Source organism: Lissotriton helveticus, chromosome 8 (genome assembly GCF_964261635.1).
Source record: "Lissotriton helveticus chromosome 8, aLisHel1.1, whole genome shotgun sequence".
In the NCBI taxonomy this organism is placed as follows: Eukaryota; Metazoa; Chordata; class Amphibia; order Caudata; family Salamandridae; genus Lissotriton; species Lissotriton helveticus.
Window position 1 is genome coordinate 1,245,007,299 of NC_136069.1, and position 19,765 is coordinate 1,245,027,063.

At 43.2% G+C, this 19,765-nt stretch overlaps 1 protein-coding gene across 1 annotated transcript in view; it reads right to left on the reverse strand.

Annotated features, from left to right (window-relative positions):
• Positions 1–5,892: 5,892 nt before the first annotated feature.
• NIPA2 (NIPA magnesium transporter 2) overlaps positions 5,893–19,765 on the reverse strand; it is a 154,753-nt gene continuing 140,880 nt past the window's right edge. Inside the window, exons 5-6 of the mRNA XM_078658232.1 lie at positions 13,339–13,499; positions 5,893–6,903 (exon numbers count right to left, since the gene is read on the reverse strand). Of these exons, the coding sequence (XP_078514358.1) occupies positions 6,266–6,903; positions 13,339–13,499 (799 nt within the window). The 3' untranslated portion in view covers positions 5,893–6,265. The remainder of the gene's footprint in view (positions 6,904–13,338; positions 13,500–19,765) is intronic.

Here is a 19,765-nt window from a genome sequence, read left to right on the forward strand (position 1 = left end):
CTTTTTACTTACGGCATACTTCGCACTTTAGCTAGTCCATGGCGAAACATATCGCTAAAAGCACTAGCAAGGGGGATGTGGCAAGAAGCAGCCGGATGCATCTTAATTCCTTCCTTGTTTTGCGGAAAGATTGCTTTTCTTGCTCTGAACGCTCAGCGAGCCTTCCCTTTGATGTTATTTATGGTGGTATTTTGACATTCTTCATGCAAATGGGGAATTGCTCCATCGCCCAAAACAAGAGTTGCAAGACTTCTATTGTATGGTGCTTCATTTCCTTCAACTTCTCAACATTGCTATAAGAATGCACTTTTCGAGGATGGTCGCTAAACGTGAGGCTCTGAGCAGCAAAGGTCGGTGGAGATACCTTGCGCTCAGTCTCCCTTTAAGCTTTGCACACATTCAGACAGCCCCACCCTCATGACACTATCCGGGTTCCTTTCTCCTAAGGCTGTCTCTTGTTTTACCCTTCCCCCCCTTGAACCTATTCCATACTCTGGCTACTTCTCTTCCATATTTCCCTCTCGCCTGCCCATCTGTGCCCAGTTCACCTCATACTCAAAAGCTGTGTTCTGTTCTGCCCCTTCTCCCATTGTTTTTGTCTTATCCTCACCCCTGCCAGTGTCTCTTTCCACACTCCCCCTTAGCCAAACAGTCACAAACTTGTAAGCATCACAATTTCCTGTTATCCAGTTGGCATCTGTGCTGGAATTTGGAGAAAATGTACTGCGGGAACCCATACTTTGGAGTCAAGTTGTGTGACAGAGGATAGGGGGTGGAGTTACACATGGAGAAGTTTGAAAAGCAGTCAACTTATAATGTCTTTAAAAACCAAAAAAATCGGCTTTAGAGAAATTGGCAATAAGGGCAAATGTGTTCTAGATTACTTAATTTGTCACAAAGAGGCTGCATTTTCAATCAATGGCGTGTAAACTGCGACCGCTGACCCGTAAAAGTCTCAAGGCGCTGCGGGGGATGCTGGTCTGTCGAAGGCGCTTTGTTTCAGCAAACCACTTTTAAAAGTACCTTACAGAGTTAAGACACCTGCTGCAGAGATCATTGTGTGCCCCATAATTTTGAAAGGATTATTAAGTCGATAACAGAACTCTAGTGGTTAAAACTGGGAAAGTTGTGTTTTGTTCAATCACAGTTTTGAATTATAATGCAGCAAAGAGTTAATGAGCCTGCGACAAAACACATCATGTAACTTGCAGATCACGGATTTGTATTTTGTGTAGATTGATGTGTGGGCTACTGCTTCGGATACGGAGATCATTTTGTTACTTCCAGTTCCTAAGTTGCAAGCCTTTTGATATAGCACAGTGCTCCATTTACCAGCATCAAAGAGCTGCATGCAAAATCTAAGTCATGGGTTTAGATGCTTACTGTTTTTTTCTCTCAATCTGTTGTCATTCTATGACTGCATAAATAGGTTCCTTTGGGAAGTTATTGAGTCGTCTTAGTACAAATAACCACAATCACTGCGTTGTTTTATATCTTGACTTTGTGTTTCTCCCAACCCTTCACTTTTAACATATAATGTCTAAGTATAGATATTTGATTCCTACACTTTTCATGTAACATTCCTGTACACTGATTTACGATTTATTGTGCCTCTGTGTGCGATATAAAGGGCTCGGTCATCCTACACTGGGATGAATAGCGCTATAAAAGAATAAAAATACAAAATAGATGCCATTTACTTCAATATTTTGATAATTACTCATACACACACACATACATAAATATTGCTCTTACAGTGCAAGCCCTTCCTACATAAAGTTGAACAAGGTTAAAAACATGCTTCCAAATCATAGTTTCTCTTAAGTACTTGTGAAATTATAACTGTTTGCGTACATTGTTTTGGCATCTTGGTGAAAGGTTCTGGATAGCCCCCATCGAGTATTACATTCAAACTAACCGAGGGCTGATAGCCCTTTAAATCAGGACTTTGTTTTGGGCCTAGCTGGAGGTGTAAATAAGAAAGCCTCTTGGCTGCCTGCATGCTGCTGCTCCAAATGGAATGCAGACAACCTGTGGGTGTGACAAAAATGTGCCCTGGTGACGGAACATGACACCAGGACATCTCAGCATGTTTCTCTGGGTAGGCCAGATCACTGATCCAGCTAGAACAGCTGCTGGAACTGGGATCTGGCACGATCTCCCAACTTTCCAGCTCGGATAGGCACCCATTTTAAAACTATGTCCGGATACAAAGCAAATACAGTAGCCTGTGCCCATGTATAATGACAACTAAAACAGAGCACGATGAGCACATTGTATATGTAGGTGTAAAAAAAGACATTAATTAAAGAGTGAATGAATGATTGAAGAGCTTCACGGCTCGTGCTTACTACTCTGAGAATGAATCTCCCGGGAACAAATGTTCTATTAAGATGTAAACTTGGACTGCAGGTGATTATTCCTACCAAAGCACTCGCATCACAACCTCAATAAGCCACTGGTCCATCACACAACCATCACCGCACTAACCCACTGCGAGGGAAGCGTGCACTCTTTCTGCTGGTGCTGTAACAGTTCTGTGCATGCAAAGATGGCCTTTGCCCAAACAGCACTGTGGACGAAACCGAATTTGGCACCCACTTCACTAGTCCGATTTACATGTCTATATAATGAAAATTTGGGAGGAGTAGGATGAAGGGGGGGTCCAAGATTAAGGAGTGCCATGAAAAGAAAAACAAACAAAAATCAGGCAAGGACTCAGCATCCTTCAGAAAAAGTGTTCAAACACATTTTCTTTAGAGCCAAGTTGTGGGGAGACTGCAGCAGCGAGCTCTAGTGCTCCTCTGGAGGTTGATGCATCCTGGGTATGGGTCCAGCTCACACATTCCAAAGATCGGCCTCGGGCAGAGAGCTTAAGATGCTGCACATACTGTACCTGCTCTGTGAGGACTGGTATACTGATGTTGTATTGTATAGGTCGCGTCACGTGTGTGTAAGGGAACCTTGCATTGCTCATCCAGGGACGGCCGCACTCCTGCTGCACATGTTGTACCTCTGTTGTGTGCTAGTGAAGCTTGGTTACAAATATTTCATTACACAAAAAACAATTAGTAGCAGACTTTTTCAAAAACTTTCTGGCTTTGAAAGATTAAAAACAAATACCCAAAAGATAGTAAGTGCAATATGGGAAGGGACTGTAAAAAAATGGCACTCAAAGATTTAAAAGGGAACTACTCTTCTCTAGAACTTCATTGGAAGATGGTAAAAAGAGGGTTTTTAGGTAACACAGAGGGAAACTAAGGCATAATATTAGCAGCCACCTCCCCTTAATATAGTTAAAAACAACCCAAGAAACCAGCGGCTTGCGGAAGGTACTACTTTAAAATAGATCACATTAGATCCCTCTTGTTTGGGCTACACTAAATGAGATCCCACTCTGGAATGGAAAAGGTCAACCTACGAGCCTACTCTTGTTATTTCCACGTTCGTCGAATACTGGGGCAGCATATATTACCTGAGAAGCAACCAACATCGCCTTTATAGAGGGAAGAACACCTCTGCATGGGACCAGAGCTTGTGGCCTGCAGAACTCCGACTCACACCCAGACAGAACGACCATGCACACAACCTCGGGATCAACCTCGACAGCCAACTGACCATGAAATGACAAGTAAATGCAGTTACCTACTCATGCTTCCACACACCGCATGCTCCGCAGAATCTTCAGATGGATCCCAACCAACACCAGAAAGACCCTCACTCAGGCCCTCATCACCAGCCGCCTTAACTACTCAAACGCCATCTACACCGGCATCACCACCCAGCTCCTCAGAAGACTCGAGACCATACAGAACTCCGCAGACAGACTCCTCCTGAACCTCCCCAAAGAAACCTACATCTTCCCCCACCTGAGAGACTTCCACTGGCTCCCCATCCAGAAGAGATGCCAGTTCAAGATCCTCACACGCGCCTACAAAGGTCCCACGACCTACGACCAACCAACATCAACCATCGACTGAACTTCCACCTACCGTCTAAATACCTGCCCTCCTCTTCACTCGCCCTCGCACACACCCCCCCGCATCAGACGCAGCTGCTGTGTTGGCCGCTCCTTTTACATTGCTGACAAGACCTGGAGCGACCTTCCCTTCCAGCTCTGTACAGCCCCCTCGCTGGCAGACTTCATAAAGAGACTCTAGACCTGGCTCTTCGGAGACAGCGCCCAGATACCTTCTGGGTTGACAGTTCTGCCTTTTACAAATGCTGACTGATTGAGATCTGTCAGATTCTTCTCATAGATCACATCTTATACTTACAGGGCAGGATTATTTTATTAGAATCGTCCCCGCTTTTACCCAACTTCTCTACACTTTATTTTGGAGAACAAAGATGTAAGGGGTAGGCTGGTGTGGCCCCTCCTGGCTAGTGCACCCATATTCAGCACTCAAAGATGTAATCCCCACTCAGTAAATCCTTCATATTCCCTTAACACCAAATTTGTATTAAAAATATGTCGCTGGATTTTCTTAACTTTACTACTGCCGTAATTCCATATAGTTTAAACAACACATGTGAAATGTTTCTGTGTATTGTTTAAAGCCAACAAAGATCTAGCAGAATTCATCGGAACAACACACAAAAGTTCATGTATTTAGATGCTCCATAGCCGCTGGCAGTAGGGATGCTGGGCAGTGCTCCCCCAAGAATACCATGCTGGAGTTCAGAAAGTAAATGAGCAATAAAGATGCCTTTAAATTGTGCTTTTATCTTCTGACATTTGCTGTGCCTTCAAAGATCGAGGTCAAATATCAGGCATATTCCTTTAGCATGAGATTGGGGTTTACTTTTCTTTCTCTAACTCCAAAGTAAGAAAATGTTGTAAAGCGGACTGTCTGACAATCTTGCTTGGGTACAGGGAGCATGAAAGGAATGGCTGTAGGATGTTTTTGTAACACACAACTAAATGTAAATGAACTGTACATATATATTAAAACATATACCAGCAGTCTGCAAAGCACAAATGAAGCAGCTTTTTTTGAAATTCTGAAGTTTGATGGAAACAAAGATTTTAATAGGATCAAAACAAATCAAGACACTTTACTTAGTGATGTACAAATGAAATATTTGCTGAAACTCGATTTCCACACATTATCGCGATATAGTTTTTATAAGTAAAACTGCATGTCGGGGAATTTCGTGGCCTGTAATGAAAAATGTGCTGCTTGTAAATGGCATTCTGCTATACACTATATTTAGTCATTTATTTTCAACAGTATACTCCAAAATGCACCATTGGCTACATACCACACTGCTCTCCTGCTGAATGGTCATGGTTCATTTGCTACACTAGTTCTTTGGGTGGGGCTTGTATTTTTCACAACCCTTATGATGTCAGTGATGTACCATTGATGGCAGCACCGGCAGTCTAAAAATGGTTCCGGCACCATTGACATGCTCCCAAATGGAATCAATCACTCCCTTACAGGTTCCCACTCCCCCCTACCCGACGGCAGTCCATGTCCACCATTACGACACATATGTTCTTTGTCCCCCCTTTCATGATCCCCGACTGCATGTACCAGCTCCCGTTGCTCCAACTCTCCCATTCAACTACCAAAGGCCCCTGGCAATATTTTACACCTCTGCCATGTCCAACACTCCAGAATAACAAGTCCCAAATGTCCGCCATCTTGCAATGTATGACAATTTCAAGGGGAAGGGGTTTGATGGGCAAACTTTTAATACCATTATTGGTTGTTGTTTGTTTTAATTTCTTTATTTCCTTTGTCTTTTCAAAATGCCAAATAAACAACACGTACTGTACCACAGAGGCTCATCACAGAGTAAGCCCTAGTCTCATAAAATTAATGAAAATATAAACTGATATAATAGTGCTGGGGGTAATGTATAGAGTGAAATAATGTGATGATATTTAGGGAGCCACACTAGTTTATTTATTATTGTATCACTGCAGAAATGCAATATTTATTTCTTAAATACAAACAAGGTCTCATCAGTTCATGAACTGCTTTAATTGAAACATTCAAATAAAAAATGTGTATTTACAAGCCTCACACGAAAACGGACGACCGGGAAAAAAAAAAATCAAGTAGCCATAGGTCATTTTTTTTAATGCCTTAAGAAAAATAATTAAACTTGAACGTCATTTCTAAGCTTGGTCCATATTCAAACTATAATTAAATTGCCTCTACGAGTTGCAAAAAAAAGATACAACTACTTCATTCAGAAAGATTCGGAGGCTGATAATTCCACAGTTTTTCTATGCTTTAAGAGATAAATATTCTTAAAATGTTGTTAAGCTTCCGTTTCTTCTTAGGGAGAAGTGCTCCACAGATGGCAGTTCACTTTGTGTTTGATTTTCTTCATCGTGATTAAAGCGTTCATAGACATTGGAGGACACGCTGCCGTTTGCTACATGGTCATCCTTCCGGAAGGACACGGGCAAGTTTGAGAGTGTAAAATTAACATCTTTGAAGGCATGCAATAAGAAGATCCCTACGATGATTGTGAGGAAGCCGCTGAAGGTGCCAATGAGGTCATCAACCGACATGTGTTGCCATTCTTTGAAGAGAATGGCCGAACACGTTAAAACAGACGTGGTGAAGAACACATAGTAGATTGGAGTCACTAGGGATGTGTTGAAAATGTCCAGAGCTCGATTCAAATAGTTAATCTGTGTGCTGACACAGACGATAAGGCTAAGCAGGAGGACCCAGGACAAAGGATGGCTAAGAACTGGCTTTCCTGCAATGAGTTCCTTTATTGCGATCCCCAAGCCTTTGACGCAGGAAACGGACAGCGCTCCAATGACTGAGCAGATTGTTATGTACACCAGAATGTTGGTCTGTCCATGGCGGGGTCCAACAACAAAAATCAACATCAGTGACACAATGACAACACCTGTTGCAAACACCACAAAACCTGAAATAGAAAACAAAAATGTCATGTTAGTTGCCCTGCACATTTCAAAATACAACAAAAAGTTGCATGCACGACTCAAAGCTTTACATTTCAATACCCCTACATACTTCGCACAAAAGGCAGAATTATCAAGCGGATGAAGATCAGCGCAAAGTACCAGCTCCCTGCTGCCGAAACCACAGATTTTCCGCAAAACGAAAACGTGCAACAGAGCCTTCTCAGGTATCGCCCTGAAAATTTCAAATACTTTGGCTGTGGAAATCCATCTCATCCCATCTACCGCCCTCTTAAAAAAAAGTGAAATCACTTCTGATGAACAAATGGTTGGTCTAAGACCACACCTTGAGTTCCTTGATCTTACCCTTGTCAATTTTATTTTGCTGAACATGACTACTATCCTGGTGATATCCTACGGAGGTCATGTTCCTCAAATTTTTATTCTTCTCTGATTGTACTTCTTTTGTATTTGTGATTGTGCTTATGTCTTGTACTTGTTGCTTACTTCTCCCACCTGTCCAGCACTCAGGGACCCTCACAGATCATGTTCGCGCTATATAAAACTTTATAAATATATTACTAAAGACAAGCCTTTTCAATGCCAAAAAGTTTGCCTTATAACTGAAAGTGCAACTTCAGTCACTGGTGAGTTTAGGCACTTGATAAGTCATCATACATACACTAAGTTGCTCACACACTCACGATAAAACACAATCAGACTCAAAAGGCAGATAAACATATGAAAGATAAATTAACAGAGTAAAAGTGCAAAAAAGAAAATACGAGAAGGCTTCAATATGGTAGTCATATGCTTTCAATAAATAATAACATTATGTATGTTTTGCAATGGTATTGTAGATAATGTATCATTGTTTTCAAATTCCAACATGGCTACCAAGTTTAGAAGTAATGGGCTAGCCGCCTTGGAGTAGTAAACAAAGATGTACTATGCAAATATAATTTCCAGATAGTCGCTCACAAAACACTGCAACAGGAGGCCACCTTGAAATGGCAATGTACATAGAGTACCAATGTTGACCCAATCACAGATGGCTAACTTTATGCTTTTAAAAAAAGGCAGCCACCTTGGGGGGAGTAAAGTAATGATACACTATGGACAAAAACATTCCAAGATGGCTGCCTGATTTAGAAGCAATGGCTATGCGCAGTACACAGTAGTTAAACTGAGCACTGCCTAAAAAGCTGCAGGATGTCTAAAGAACACAAAAAAAAGGGAGAAGGAAAGAAAGGAAAGGGAACTATAAAAAGAAAAAAAATGTAAAACGATTTGACTGGCCTACTAACCCTGGCACTGAAGCACACTCATTTTCAGGTAGATGTACATAATGGATCAGGCAAAATGGCATCTCTCATAGGAAAATGCAGCAAATGTCTGCGGTGGGCTACCTACTGCCTCGGGATGTATGCCGTCATGGGCAGAAGGAGGATGTATACGACACTCAAACAGTATGTATATGCATGCATTGTTTATGAATTGTTTTGATAACTAAAGCTTCCCTGACAACCAAACCTGTCAGGCAATGGTAAGAGAGATTATTAAAGATTATCACAGAGAAAATCAGCTTCATCAGGGTTAGTCAGATGGGGTAACCAACAGAAAAACATTGACTACTTTCGTAATCTGTGAGATTCAATGTAACAACATCGCTGTCTTCAGGCTTAACAAAGCGTAATAAGAATTCACCCTTGAAGACCTACCAAAACCATTTCCCTAATAAAGTGGGCACTGATTTAAACAGGTGCACGGGGAGCCCGCTGGGAGGAGCGGATGTCAGAATTCTGGACTTTGTGGTCTCTGTGGATTAGTGAAGGTGCTGCAGAACACAACTGCCCCTCAGGCTGCACAATACTAGCTTGCAATGTGCCAGTCATGTAGAGCCATGTGGACTTTGGGAGACAGCTGAATGGCACCTGGGGAGACAAAGGATGGGGACGTGACAAAATCACATAGATCAAACAGCCCACAGCAAAGTAGAACGAGCAAGACCATTCCAGAAGAGCCAGAATATTCAACGTCAGAAATGGCTGAGAAGATTTAAGCACCTGTCACTGCATCTCACTTTGCCTGACAACAGCAGTTGGTGAGTTTTTGAGCCGGTTGTGCAGTTATGTTGCTTGCACGTTTTTTGTTTTGCTCCCCTTCAGTTCCCTTGGGTGGTTAGGATAGCTTAGGTTAACCCTTCCGAACACAGATTCTTAGCAGCTTGCTGCCATTCAATATTTTTGCTCCAACTTTCAACACAGTTTAAGGGTCATGGAGCTCAATGTATCTACTGCTTATATTCGGTTCCTGACAGTGTCCGGATGGTCTGGGGACTATTCGTGGCCTTTTCCCCCCCTGTATAGCCAACACAAGAAACCTTGTCTGCCAGTCACCTGCGAGATTCCATGTAATGAAATGCCAATCTACATTCTTTACTCAATTCCTATTTAATGTATATCAGAATAGAAAAACACACTTTGCGGTGCCGGCGAGAGTCCCTAGAAACAATAGGCAAGATTACCCTAATTGTGACCAGCTCTTCAAGATTCAGCCTGTCCATGACCAATTTAGTAAATCGTTTCTCGGAGATCCATGTTCCTGGGAAAGATATATTTGTCTAGGAGTCTCTGGTCTTGTTCAAGGGGCGTTTGGTTTTCAGACAATACATTCCCAGCAAGAGAGCATGTTATGATATTTGGCTTTATACGCTGGGTGAAAGGGCCACTGGATATGGCGTATACTTACAGGGTGTACACTATTAGGGATTCTTCAGTTGACACCCCCTTCCCCCGGCCACATTTGTCCTTCCACTTCTGGAGACAGTGAGAAAATTGTGTGGGAACTTGCCAGATCACTTTGTAACAAGGGTCACCATTTATACGTGGTCAATTTCTACACAGCTGTGCAATTATTTAAATAATTGCTCAGAGTGGGCACTGTGGCACAATCCGCTCAAACTATAAAGGTTACCCTACAGAGGTTGTGTGTAAAAAACACCTGAAAGAAGACAGAACAATGCTTTGCGTAGTAATGAACTCCTTGCTGTGAAATTTTCAGACAATCAAGATGTCCACATGCTGACAACTAAATCATGATGAAAGTACTGCACCTGTGACTGATTGGAGTCCGGTTGCAGAAGGGTGCAAACCAGTGTGCATTCTAGACTACAACAAACACATTGGAGGTGTAGCTAGAGTAGATCAAAGTTCGGAGCCTTACAATGCTGTTTGAAAGTCCTATATCTGGTACCAAAAGTTGGCTGCTCATTTATTTAATTTTACATCCTTCAATGCTAACATTGTTTTCAAAGATCGTCCTCTAGATTCCAAGATTACCTTTGTAATCTTTCAATAGTCTGTAATAGTCAGTTTTGTTGCAGTTGAGCAGGCAAGTGCTCCTAGAGTTGGAGTGGTGGTGGATGTGGATAGTTTAAAAGATCACCATTTTCCTGAATACATTCCTCCAACACCCAAAAAAGATTTCCCATTTAAGATGTAGAATCCGAATCTGAAGAGGAGTACAAAAGGAGAGTCGTATGTACTGCCCCTTAGTGTCCTTAAAATCATGGCCTCTGTGTCCCCATATGTTTTAAATTATACCATACACAACTCAAGTGTTGGGAGCAACCATAACAGTAAAAAGGAACAGATTGAAGTCTTTATTGCTATTCTGTTTAGATGACTGGTTGGCAGTTGGATTTGCTTAATTACACCTGTTGTGTATGCAGTAATATTTAGTATTTTATATTTTACCAATTGGTTGGTTCTTACTATTTGAAAAAAAAGTGTGCTCATTTTAGTTGGATGTTTTCCTCTCATTTTCTTCTTCCTTCTTTCTGCCTCTCTCTCACTTGCTCTGTGACAAAGTCTGATGAAAAATAGGTTCTTGATAATTTAGTAAAGACGTTGTAACAGAGCACATTAACCCTCATTTTATCAAATTCAGAAGGAAAACTAAATATAATTTGGATTACATGTACCTGCAAGTCACAAACACTGCAGGAGACACCCAAACCAAGCTATCTTTTCAACTTGTGTTGCAATGCATTCCGTTCACTTTAGTATGTTATGCAGGTGTTGCATGACATAATATACCGCCATGGGGAATGGCTACTATTTTCTCACCCGCCTGCTGCTTGAGAGATTATATTTCTAAATTTCGGCTGAAATAATGGCAAACAAGCAGTTTTATTTTTCCCCATTAACCGCATGCATGCTGCGGTCATTTTTGCGCTGTGCGGCTTTTTAAAAAAAGCCGCGTTACATGACGAGCTGAGCTCGTCATGAGCATGCAAGCGGCGCAACTCATGACGAGCTCAGCTCGTCATGAGCATGGAAGGGGTTAAGGACTTTCCTAAATCACATTAGTGATCGACTCAACATCTGAGACCCACGACAAGGATATTGCAAATCACCTCGGAGTTCCATAACTGAGCTCATCTACGACTTGCAATATTCTTGTAATGTAAGGCAGGGGGTACTTTATCCCATATATTGCAAGCACTGAAGAGTTCCGTAACCATATAGAGGAAAGAGGCCAAAGGCAGAGTTCTATTCTAAGATAATGGGACTTCAAGGTGACTTGTAATCCCTTATTATGTATGGAAGCAGCTACTTTATTCCTCAAAATAAATGGTCACACCATTACTCTTCTCACAAATTGCTAAAACCCTTTGTATGTTGCTCTTTCAGATGAAAGAGATAGGATGTTAGCAGTTATGAAGAATACAAATAAAATCTGTAGTACAAAATTAAAAACACCAAAAAGCAGTTCTATATTGGATGAACAAAGATGTTAGTCTCAGTCAGACTTAAAAAATAAAAGCTAGTAAAACTGAGCAGAGCAAATAAAAGCCACGTCTAGATTTTGTGAGCTGTCTTTCCCTAGGCTGTTGGCTCTGGCACAAGTCATTGTGATGTCATAAATCAACTGTAATTAAATTATTATAGTTGACCACCTGTCATTTCTTTATAATAGACAATTGAGTGTGTGTCACATCGTCTCAAAGAAATTAAGACTGGTTCTCAAATAGAGATTGCAGAATCCCATGTATTATAATTACCTAATGGGCGCAAAAAATAAACATGTTGCCATGAATATCTCATTTCTGATGATCACTGTTCATCTAAAAAAAAACAGAGCAGAAGGAAAAGCCATGCTTTGGGTTTACTGTTTAAACTGCAACTGTATTTATGCCCCATGACTTGCCTTTCACCATGACTGTAGGCTCTGCGCTTGCAATATGACGCAAGAACGCAACTGTAATAACTTATTTCAGTTGAGCAGCTACGTGATTTATTAAAGACTTTTAGATGCTAGAAATAGCCTGTAATGAAGAAATTAAAGACGGCGTTTCATACAGGAATTGTAGTCTCCCATGAATTATACTGCTCTCCCACGTACCACTGCTTTGAACTTTATCTTCCGATGTGAAGGTAAAATGAACAACAGAAGCACTACTAGTTGCTCACTTAAGAGAAAAACACATCAAATTCCACAAACATCTGCTCCGGTCAATAATTCAATTTGGTTTCAGATTCACTGCACCACACTGCACAAAAAAAAACGTGCCGCTGTAGTTCAGGCGTCACAGCACACCCACAGCACTCAGCACCTTGGGTGGGACCCGACGATGAAGCTTGCCACCAACTAGGTTGGTGGGCGAGGGTTTTCTTCAAAAACATACTGGTTTCCCACAAACATAACCGTGAGGCTTCAAACAACGAGCCAGCTCCTCTTGATTACATTTATGCATACAGGGGAAATGAACTAGCTCTTTTTAACGCCTTTCCTCTCTCTCTTATTGACCTACATTTTTTCAAACGTCTACAGTAAGTTTTGAAAACTGTTTGTTACATTTTGCCCAATGTGTTAGTTGTCCACTCAATCAGCTGATAACACCAACATGCAAAGGAAGAAGTCTAGAATTCCACACTGGCTTATTGCTGCATCTGATCGAACACAGGATAGTGGTATATTGCACCTAAAGCAGTGCAGAAAAAGAGCAGAAAATTCTACTGGCAGGTGGTCAACTGCAACTTCCACCCCTGTTGATTGCCGGACAGCAATAGCAATTTTTTTCCAAATTTCAATTCTATCTTCTGAAAATGCTGGTATATTTTGGGTCAGACTTCGGAATTCTTGGGTAGGATATTGAAAGTACATCCAAAAGTCGAGCATTTCAAATTGATTACGGGAAAAATACACCGACTTTAAAACACCTTTCACTGCACTGTAAATAGTTACAGCAATTAAAACATAATGCCAAAAGATGGTAGTAAAATAACTGGCAAACATCCATCCTGTAGTAGTTAGGTTGGATCCTATCGGCAGTAATCATTTTTTTTTGTATTCAAACATCTGTATCACGCTATGACCTCATGTGACCTCTCTATTGTCTACTCTAAGATCGACAAATTTATTTCTCGTCTTACCTGGGTCAACAAGTTTGCGGGCCATCTCATTCAAAGTTTCCAGTTCTTCTTCTTGCGGAGCATGGATTACCATCACAGTTGATCCCAATATACTTAGCAAGCATCCAATCTTGCCATGAAGGTTTAGCTTTTCACTTAAGAAGTAGGATGACAGAATTGCACTGCAAGAAGAAAAGTTGTTCTTTAGATTGCCAACCCTCAATATTGCAAGCCAAACCTAGTACACAGGTCAATAGCTCAACAGTGGTCAAGTCAGTCAAGAATTACATCAAGTGCTCTACCGACAGCAGAGAAGCATTCAGAGAAATTGTTCTACATCATAGAAACTAGGCTGCTTCCAGAATGAAAGATGAATTACATCGTGTAGATCTCCCACATTGTTTTATTGCACACTAAAAACAAACAACAGCAATAATCATTGCTCATACCGATTTCATATGTTTGCTGAGCTAGTGCAATAATATTGTTTTTCAAACTGATTATTTCGAGAAAATTTGCATTAACTCACTTTAAACAAATTAAAGGATGTGGTTTGTGCTTTAGGACATTTTAATTTGGGTACAAATCCTGATAAGTAATGATCATGTATTGGTAAAATATAGGTTGCGCTGTGTTTCAGCAAGAGGAAAGCAATCCAAAAGGTAGGAATTTCTGTCCCCCAAAAACTTGCAAGCTTGCACATCTTATTTTAGTAAGAGACAGACAGAGATGTTCATCCTTAATTATAAAATCGTATTATGATTTTCCATATAAAACACAAAACACTTAACACGGAAAAGAGTTAAAAAATGTTTTCTGAGAAAATGTCATGTCCAAGTCTCCCCTTGAAAACGAGTGGATGACATAAGCCAAGATAATTATGTCTGGGAGCCAAAATAATTATGTCTGGGAACCTGGGGGGAGCAGTACTATTAATTATGCTCCAGAATGGCATAGTATGTAAAATGAACTGCTAATGCCATTTTTAAATGTAATATTTAACTAAAGTGCCTTCAGACCCGACTCATTTCGCTCTGGCGAGTACGGTACGTGTTAAAATTGTTTAAATTGCTGACCCTCGGAAATATAAATGTTACGGAATAGAGGGCATGTTGCAAGAAGAGGGACCTCAGCTGCCAATTTGCACCGCCATGTGATTTAAAAAGAAATTCTAATAGCTCTATATTGAATAATACCCTGTTTTCACAGACCAATCAAGACTTTTACACTAGTAAGCAAGACTGCAACAAAGGTATTAACTACAGTGATGCCAGATTAAACTTCTGTGCATGGTTAAAGAAATTATTTACTTACCTGTAACTCCAGTTCTCCAGCGTTGGCATCCAATAGATTCATGTCTGAATCATTGCCAGGTGGACGGGGGATGGTTCAAGCATAGAAATCTATGAAAGATGCAGTACTGCAGAAATGTAAACGTACACCCCAACCATTAAGTAGCTTGTGCTTTCAAGGTGAATTGCCGTTCTGCAAAATACCAAAAGCCTAATTACCTTCACTTAAGTAACTTATTTACTATTCTGATCTCACATTTCTTGTTAGAGATTTTAATTTAAATGTTCAATTTTTTTTTACCTTAGTAATCATGCTGTTGCAGCCATCATTCATCAACATTTATAGAACACGATCAACCTAAAATTAGGCAAATAAGGGACACGCTGGACACAGTTCCAACCAGTGCAGTAAAGGGCGGTTTTTAATGCTTTCCGAATGGCAAAAGTCGATCAATATTTCTCAGGCCACCCAGTAGAAAGTTCCTGAAAAACCATGCATTACTCCAGTAGGCCCTGCCATAGGGCTCATTTTCGATGCTTCAGGGTGAAATGAGAAGATCCTGGGTCGGAGCCAGATAGCATGGTAGGATCTTCAAAATTGTATATGACGAAGCCTCACCAAGATGTGTGTGCTAGAGTCATGATTTTAGACTGAATCCTGGAAGCCAAACGTATGTTGCCCACCCTACTGGAGGCACAGTTCCACAAACATATTCAGACTGTGGTCTACAAAGGTAATCTCAGAACAGTTTGTAGGATAATCCCTGGACTATCAAATGTGCTGTATTATGAGAATATTGGCAGATTGTGCTCAATATGACTGCCCAAAAAAAAAGTATAGCTTCTGCAGATCCAGTCACATCATTGGAGAGCATTAGGGTCCGATGTAGAGTTGATGAGGATGTCAAAGATCTACTTTATGGAACAAATCTGTTTATTGATTTAGTTGGAAGGCATCTCAACACTTGTACACAGCCAATCGCCTACAACCACAGGGGCCGGCGGCTAAAGACAATGCATAGACTTTGTATATACACCCACAGCTTTAATGCAGACATCCCGGAAGCTGGCAGCGCTCAAAATGAAGCCTAAGGAATAAGAACAGCGTAAACCGGCAAAGGACAGTGCAGGTACAGAAACGAGAACCTACCAAGAAAACGAGCAAAAACCCCACCCTCCCAACCACCCCCCCAGAAGAAAAGGGAAAACAAAAGGGGGACCCGTACCAAAATTGTGAGAAAGTGCCATCTTTCTTGCCTTGGTATGCCCCCACTTTTTTCTGAACTGCTGATGTGCTTGACTGAGTGTGCCCTGGGTCCCTGCCAATCAGGTACCCAGGGCCTGTGTTCCTCCCCTAAAAAGAAAAGCTATGCTGAAACAAAATACCCAATTGGCACCTCTGGCCACCTGTCAGCCCCCAGTAAATGGTACCCTAGGTACCCTGGGCATGGTGACCAGAGGAGACCCCCAAGGGCTGCAGCACTTATTGTGCCACCCTCAGGGGCCCTGTACCCTGGCACCCACACCCTGCCTTTGCAGGCTGTGTGCCTAAGTATAGAAATAAAACAAGAGTCGACATGGCACACATCCCTGTGTGCCATGCCCACAGAACCCACTGCCCTGGCATACTTCAGTCACCCCTCTAGCTGGGTGCCCTATGCCAGAGGTGAAGGCACAAGGGCATGAGCCCTGTGCCTCTACAGTACCCAGGGCCATTCCTGGGCACTGTAAGTGCAGTGATACCATTTAAGAGTATATGCTGCTGGGATGTTGACGTTACGAACTCCACAGCACCATAATGGCTACACTGAAGACTGATAAGTTTGGTACCAAACTTCTCAGCACATAAAACCCGCACTGATGCCAGTGTGGGATTTAATGTAAAATGCACGAGAGGGCATCTTAGAGATGCCCTCCAAAACCCAAACCTACAATCCACGTCTGGGCTGAGTGGCTGCAGAGGCTACCACACAACAGACATGTTGCTGGACCCCTGGGTGGAGAGCCCCCCGCTCTCCTCGGCCTGCAACAATGCACATCCTGGGCGAGGTGATGTGTCTCCTCCCCCAGGATGTACAGGGGGAAGCTTCAAAGGCATACCACCTCTGAGAGCTTCTCCAGACCATTTGCTGTACCCAGCAACTGGCCCCCACCCATTCTACCCCCACTCTGGCGGGAAGACTGGCGGGAAAAACTACGTCAGGAAGGAGGGTGTGCCAACCTTTGCCAACTCCACCACTCAAGTGGAGGAGGCGAGGTGAAGCACGACCCCGGGCTCGGGCCATCTTGTAGATGGGGAGCCCTACCCAATCCCAGCTAGGCTCCTGCCCCCCCTCCCACAGGAGAGGAGCAGGCAAGGGGGTTTCCTCACCCCAGGACAGGGACCCGTTGATCCCTGCCCTTGCCCTACCTGTAACGCCCCTAAATTTAGTATTTAGGGGCTCCCTGAACCTTCCTTCCTCAGATCCCGATATCAAAAGAAGAAAGAAGATCAAGAAGAAGAAGACCCGCCGCGCAGCTGCTAACAGGACAACAACAACTGACTTGGTCCCAGCCCTACCGGCCTGTTGATCCTGGAACCTGCTCCTGCCTAATCCCGGCGACCTCCGCAGACAGCAACCTTGGGACACCCAGAGGACCTGCCTGCCTTGACCCTCTCGAAGATTGGGACTCCAATCAGCAGAGGCTCTGCTGCAACACCCCACCTTGTGCTCACCAGACCAGCCCACTCTGCACCAGCCGAGCCCGGGCCTGGCCAACCTGAACCAAGACCACGAGGACGTCGCCCCGGTGACTGGGACCCGAAGTCCAGTGCCCAAAGACCCTCCTCGACGAACCAGCTGATGCCTGCAGACTCAGAACCAGGGGCCGCCCCAACCGTGACCAGCCGAGGGTAAGCTTTTCCGACCCCCAAAGACACCCCTGCACCCGGCACCCCGCGGCCCCCTGTGCCTCCCTTTGGGGTACCTACCTGTGCTCCATCATCCCAACTTACCTCTCGAAGTGCTGGTCGCCCCTGGAGAGTCACCGTCCCCGAGCCTGCCGCCTTTGTTCCTCTTTCAAGATCCTCATTGGATAACATTGAGCGCCCGACGGCTCAAAAGCACCCTGCACCCAGCCGCCCGAGTGCCGCTGGCTGTGACCTCTTTCCCCTATCCTACTTCCCCCCCCCCTTGCCCAGAGCAAGTGACCAGGAGCCCAGCTCTCAGAGCCGCGTGGCCTGCAAGCCAGCAGCCACCAACCGAAGGCCCACATTGGATAACATTGGGCCTACCTACCTCTGCACCCGGCCGCCCCTGTGCTGCTGGGACTGAACTAACTGTACTCACCTGACCCTGGGGGACCCCAGAGTCTACGCCCAGAACCCTAACTCCACCAACAAGTACTCACCTGGAAACCGGTAATTCACTTACCTGCCATTGGACAACATTGACCCATTTTGACTCGAAAATTTTCTAAGTGTGAAGTTTTGAAAACTGAGAATATTCCTATAAAATCAGCCAAAGTCCGAATTCGAAAATACTCACATGTGATCAGGAGAGAAGCCAGTACTGTATCTTTCAGCCAAGTACCGAACCGCAAAAATAATCCCCAGCGGGTTTACTAGTAACCTGTATTTTCTCCATTGGAACCCATTGTCTGCTTTTCTATGAAATTTCTACTTTTAAAAACTGCAAATATTCTTTAAAAATCGTACGAAATACTGAAACGCAATTACCTACCTGTTTTGAGTTAAGCCCCCAGTGCTGGCCCTAGGAGCCTAGTGCTGGGTTACAAAAGTAATGCGATCGTACTTTACCTGTAACCTGAATTTCCTCCCATTGGATAACATTGTCAGAATCACCTTGAAAAGTTTCCAAGTGTGAACTTTTAAAACAGCTTTATATTCAGGAAAATTCATCACAGTAACTAAAACGTTTTTGCTAATCTGGTTTCAGCTTAGACCCCAGGACTGAATCTAAGATCTAGTCCTGGAACTACCAAAGTAATCCATAAAGTAATCAACTGTACTTTCCTATGAAAAAACCATTGAGCCCAATGCTAGAGTGTTTCAGAACTATATTGCTGATTAGCCATCCTGTAATTATTCTGTGTACAAACGTATTGCTCCTCTGCAAAGTATTTACATGAGAGTACTCGTACCTTGAAAAGTATATTTTGATAACTGTTGGTTGTAAAAATAAAACAACTATATCTGTGGATATAAAAACAATTGGCCTGGAGTTCAGTCTTTGTGTGTGTGAAACCTTTTGCTGACTGAGTGTGTACAACAAATGCTTTACACTGTCCTCTGGTACTGCCTTACTGCTCGACCAAGCTACCACTTTGGAGAGTAACGTCAGTTCTGACTTTAACCTCCGTTATACCTCTGGGGTTGGTGGACTCTATACACACTGTACTTCCTTCTAGTCCAGTATATATAGAGCCACTTTCTCACAAAGGTCTTCAGGAGCTATATAGCGACCCGATCTACCCACCAGGCCCGATCCCGGTCCTCCCGCCAACCCAGGTGGGGAACACCTTATTCCTAAGCTGGAAGTATTAGATGTAGAACTTGCAGCAGTTTGGGGCAGGTGACCTCGCGGAGGTCTATCGATAGTAACATTATGAAAGGAGCTTAAAGTTCTGCATATTTCTCGCTCTTCTGATCGTGAGCCAGCGAGAGTCGTTCCATGGCACGGGTCATCCAGAGTCTATGGAGCCAAGCTGTGTGATCCGGAACAGTGTTAGTACCCAAATAAACTACTGCTTGCCGCGCAACGAGCAATGCTAACACAATGTGCCTGCTGCGCAATGACCGGAACGGGAAAGTGAGTGGGTTCGAAAGTCCCAGAAGGGTGTATGCCGGGAAGCGAAGAATCTCCGTGTCAAATGCTGTGTCGATATCATTGAGCACTTGCTCTCAAAATCTCTCCAGCCGCGGGCAGTGCCATAGAAGATGTGCAAGGGAGCCAGTCAGGCCACAACCCCGCCAACCCTCTTCGGTGTGGTTCTTGTCCCATTGGTGGATCCGAGCGGGCTTAAGATACCAATAGGATCAGCAGATAGTCCCAGCAGTGTTGTATACCATGTGGTGGGCTCTGTAATGGAAGATCTTTCTCATTCCTTGTCCGTAAGGGCCCGCACCAATTCTGCCTCCCACCGAAGTTGACCTC